Source organism: Penaeus chinensis, chromosome 22, assembly GCF_019202785.1.
Source record: "Penaeus chinensis breed Huanghai No. 1 chromosome 22, ASM1920278v2, whole genome shotgun sequence".
NCBI lineage: Eukaryota > Metazoa > Arthropoda > Malacostraca > Decapoda > Penaeidae > Penaeus > Penaeus chinensis.
The window spans coordinates 15,077,595-15,082,594 of NC_061840.1; the positions used below are offsets into that span (position 1 = coordinate 15,077,595).

General features: G+C 33.5%; 1 protein-coding gene across 5 annotated transcripts in view; it reads right to left on the minus strand.

The window, feature by feature from the left end:
- LOC125037186 (nucleoside diphosphate-linked moiety X motif 17-like) overlaps positions 1–5,000 on the minus strand; it is a 7,964-nt gene that overhangs the window by 2,110 nt on the left and 854 nt on the right. For 4 of the 5 annotated variants that reach the window (XM_047630231.1, XM_047630227.1, XM_047630230.1 and 1 more), the window contains 6 exons: positions 3,250–3,494; positions 1,872–2,067; positions 1,549–1,769; positions 1,036–1,186; positions 575–665; positions 1–314 (listed from right to left, as the gene is read on the minus strand). The exon at positions 1–314 is cut by the window's left edge and continues 2,110 nt beyond it. In XM_047630231.1, coding sequence (XP_047486187.1) covers positions 170–314; positions 575–665; positions 1,036–1,186; positions 1,549–1,769; positions 1,872–2,067; positions 3,250–3,492 — 1,047 coding nt within the window. In that variant the 5' untranslated portion in view covers positions 3,493–3,494 and the 3' untranslated portion in view covers positions 1–169. The remainder of the gene's footprint in view (positions 315–574; positions 666–1,035; positions 1,187–1,548; positions 1,770–1,871; positions 2,068–3,249; positions 3,495–5,000) is intronic. The other variant, XM_047630228.1, reaches the window with a different exon arrangement.

A 5,000-nucleotide genomic window follows, 5' to 3' on the forward strand; every position in this document is an offset into this window, starting at 1 on the left:
TTGTCTGTACCACCCAAACAAAATTGATAATCTATGTTCTACATAATTATACCACCTAGAAAGTTTAAGTTATTTTAAAAAATGCATGGTACTAATACCTTCATAAAGAAAATTAAAAGCATTTGATGGCGTACATTGACTTTGGCATAGACAAGAATAAAAGAATTAATCACAAGTTTGAGGCTTTGGATGTATCAGTTTCTTTAGCATGATCATCCTTCATAAGAAATTGCTTGTATAAATCTTTCTGGAGACTATTTGATGTTCTGTTCACATTTAATGATTTCTTTTCCAACCACAAAGCCAAAGCATACCTGTAAAAAGAAATATTACTAATCAGGCTGCACTTCAACATATACAAAATGTACATTCATATGTAGGGAAGTTAGTCCATTCATGGAACAGTGCAAAGAAAGGTAATACTAGAACAGCTACAAAAGTAAAATCTCACTTATAATATATTCAGGAAATCTATTAAAGGAGGCTTATTATATCCTTCTAAATCATCAGAGGCAAAGACATGATACAGTAAATGAGAATCTGACACAAAATCATTCTGTTTACGAAAACCTACCTGCTTCCAGTGCTGACTCTCTCTCTTTTCAAGTCCTCATTCGATGTCTTCTCTTTCAAAATTTCTGAATCAAGATAACCAGATGCATGTTCTGGAAAATAGTAACATATTTATTAAATTTGTACTGCAGATGTCTTCATATATAAACTGCTTTTGAAACTGAACATTTCTAAGAGAATTTCCAAGGCTTTTATGTCTACAATAAAATTAGGAACTCTGATAATGAAGAGTATAAAGCACTTAAATACTTAAAAGACAAAAGACAAATATTATGTCTGCTTCTTCTGATTCTCCTATTCAACTTCTAATTAATTTCTTGAAGCCAAACTAAAAAGCTTTTCTATACAAATATCCTTTAAAAATCACAACTAATTTCCACCATTTGCATACCAAAGTAGCATGCTTCACCATGCTGTTTACTTCAAAAAATATATAGGACTGACACTTGTACTTATACTAACCTCCAGCACGATTAACCAAGGTTAATGGGATCTCTTCATTCTTTACAGGTAATTCATCAGCTGCATCAGAACTGCTATCATTTCTCCACACTGACAACCTGACAAGGTCTTGTGATAACCAAACAGCTGCATCTACCTCCTCTCCACACAACTAATCAGAAAAATCATAAAAGAAGATTTCATACCCTGAAAATGAACATTTATAATTCATAATGAAAAAGGGATTATACTTCTTAAACAATTTATTATCTACAGCAGAGTGATCAAAAGAACAACAGTTAAAAAGTATTCAGTTAATATATTTTGATGCATTTCTGATTATCTTTGTAAATATGTATCAACATTATTTCAATAATTACCAAAATAGGAAAAAATCATTTATATCAGGATTCCAAGGGAAGTATGCTAAGCTGCAGCATTGTCTATGTAATGCAATACTATATTTCCTTAAAAGATTAATTGTTATCATTACTTACAAAAATAAATTCTATGGAATAAAACCACAAATCTTACCTTGAAGTTATTCTGCAAATCCTGCGATGTCCTGTCAAGTACAATATGCAAGTAGACAACAATATGGTGTCTCTTGGGAAGCCCCATTGGGAGCACAGGAGGATAAACTGATTCCCAGAGACCTAAAATGTTACTGGTCTTTTTCTCAGTAGGTGTGACAACAAGTCCTGTCTCCTCTTCTAGCTCTCTGAGTGCAGCTTCTTCTAAAGTCTCTCCTTCCTCTGAGATGAAGTTGGCATAAGTCAATATTTTAATTTTTTTCTCTCTCTTCAGAGCATGACATCTTGTTTCACTCTAAATATAGAACTCTTCAGGTTACCAACCTATGTGGCCCCCTGGAGGAACCCATGTTTTTGGAAATGTCCTCATGTGGGGTGCTCTCCTAGTCAACAGCAAACGGTTATCACTTGATTCAAGAATGACTGCAACTCCAACATCTACACCTCTGTTGTAGATTTCTGGGTCTAATGATGCTATTCCATCCTCATCGAGATGCTGAACAGGGCAGAATGGCGGGTGCTGCAAGGATAAAAATGGGATTAATTACTATTTATTTACTTAGAACACTAAATCACAAGCATTGTACCTTATATTACCTTGGTTGCCACAGGAAGAGTATAGAAAACATTTCTCTGCAGATACTAAACAGGATACAAGATATATGCATAAATTGTTTAAAGAAAAATTTTCATCAATTTTCAACCACCTCTATCAGCATTCAATCCATTTTTCCTTTCTTATTCAACAATATAATGATTCAAGGATCCAAATGCGCTTTCAGTATTCAGGCAAATGAAATACAGAAATGAAAGAATTATTTATACCATTCAAGATATATAGTGTACTCCTATTTGCCTATTAACGACAGGGAATACTAATGCACATACATCTCAATCTCGGCTCGAATAAATGGTATACATACATAAATCAAATATTCCTCTCAGCTTGACTGATAACTGCATGTTATTATTGAGGCAGACTTTGGACTATAGTGATAATTAGAAATATATCTATATCTACTTCAAATATTTCTTAATTTTAGTTTTTGGAAAAAGTATTTTTATGCAGAATTTCACATGAAATTTTTAACATATATTTAACCTCTCCTGTTTACTCCTCCCTTGCACTGGTGGAAAAAAAGTGTATATAAGGGGGTTTACAGCAGCTCTTAAGACTTTAGCCCCCTGCCAAGCCCTGGGCATGGCTTTTCCTGCGCTCTCTCAATGCCTTTCCATTATTCATGTTGCTGCCCTCAACTCTTCTTGAAAACTGAATTTGTTTTGTTATATGTTTGTTTTTATATTATTTGCATTTATGTAGAATACATATATGAATATAATTTTGAAACATTTTGAAAAGGTAAGTAAACCCTACTTCTCCCTTTGCAAATATCTATAATAATCTTGATATACATAATTCAAAGATACAATTTCTGCTATAACATCTAGACTATAAACGAGAAAATTGGAAGTAAAATATAGTTACTAAATTTCCTGATATATACACCTTAAAACATATAAAGGAACTAAAGCACCTACAAAACAAAGGAAGGCATAAGTATAAGTAAAAGCCTAAGTGTCCAACCAAGCAGAAGATAAGTAAGCAAGAAACAACTGTAATAATAAAAATTACACCCTTTGGTTAAATAAATACTCTTACTCTTGAGTGGTCTTGTTCTGGAACTAGAATCTCAGTATTTACCACCAGTTTATAAGAGGGAGTTTTCTTCACATTTGTAGCCGTCTTTGCATTCTCCAAATTGCTCTCCACTGCAGAAGGTTGGATGAGGAGTCTATTGTCTTCTAAGTGACATTCCACCATGCCATCTCCACCAAATCCTAGGAAATCTAATATACATTCACTAAACTTGGCCTTTTGGTAGGATTCCACTGCAGAGGTCTTTCTCAGATGAACCAAAACTCGTGTGTAGCCTGAACTTGCCATGACTGAAAAGAGAAGAAAATACTTTAGTTCCTACCTGTCGCTGGAGTAAAAGTTCAAATTCTGCATTTTAAATGTGAGATGTCAATAAAATATACACCATGATTTATGTAGTCTGTTATTTCATTTGGTAAATTTCTGCCCACCAACACCAATGCTGAACTACAGTGGGTCAATACTCAGTATGACAGGAGTCCTACAGCTCTTTTTTATATTGTAAATTTTTATGTAAATTAATAAGACAAAGATATCAAATATCATTTTGTTTTAAAAAATATAATTTTGTACTTTACATATACATAAAGAAACAGTAAGCACATGATTTACTAGTATGAACTATGATTGACATAAACTTTGTTGCACTATATATATTTTTTCTAACTTTCCCTTTCGTTATTCATAACAAAGGTGATCTTTTTAATTTTGCTGCATTTACTGGTGTGTAACTCTTCAAACAATGTCAAAGCTGACCCTGGTAAAAGCTTAACATTCAGGGTTACAAGCACCTACAGGCTAAAGATGGGCTGAGTAACTGGGGTCTTTTGGGGCAAATACAAAAAACATAAGCAGGTATGAAATAAGTCAGTGTTTACTAGGGTTGGAGGTGCATTGTAGAGTTGTGTTGCCAAGGGCTTATAGTTATTATATCTTCAAAGGTAAATATCTATATTATTGAGCTAATATAGATGTGCTGTTGTGGCTTGGCCATTACAACAACTAACTATTCTATAAACAATGCAATCTGAATGGGCACTTTGAATATAAGGTCATATTTGGAGATACGTTTTCTGGTTAGAATTAAATTGTGATGGTGAAGCTCATATGCATTTACCACTGTTATGTGTAAAAAGGCCAAAAATCTGCAGTCTATGAAGTGATATGAGATAAAGCTACTGTACAATAAAAAGTTGGGTTAGTCTTTTGAAAAATGTCTGGTAAATGTTACAAACAAACCAGCAAAAAATTACATAGTACTACTTTTTCTAATAATCATATTAGCAACATTTTATCCATTATTTCCTTATTATTAAATAAAGCAATAGAAGCACAGGTTCAATCTTGGCAGAATGTACAAGGTTTGTCGACTCCTAAGAGCAGCTGCAAAGGCTATGGTGATTAGTGCAGAGGCCAATGATGTACTTGTGGCTATTTGTAACATTAACAGAAATACTAATTAAAGAAAAAACAAATGTTTTCTGTAAACAAAAAACTGTGATGGACGTAAAGGGTTGGTTGTTCAGCACATACTTTCAGACTTTAACCATTAATTGCATCGACCATAAAGCCCTACTTTTCATTATAAACTGAAACCAACAACAGATAACTATTTTCATACTAAATGTTTGGAAGACACCTGCCTTGTTCTCATAATTGCAAAAGTCATGGCCGCTTCTCTTCATTCCCCTGCAATAGTCAACAAACTTCTACTGCACATATCCTAGCAAGACAACTTAGACTCACTTCATTACATCACCAGGGAAGTAGATGAACTCTATCTTTCCAGAATAAAA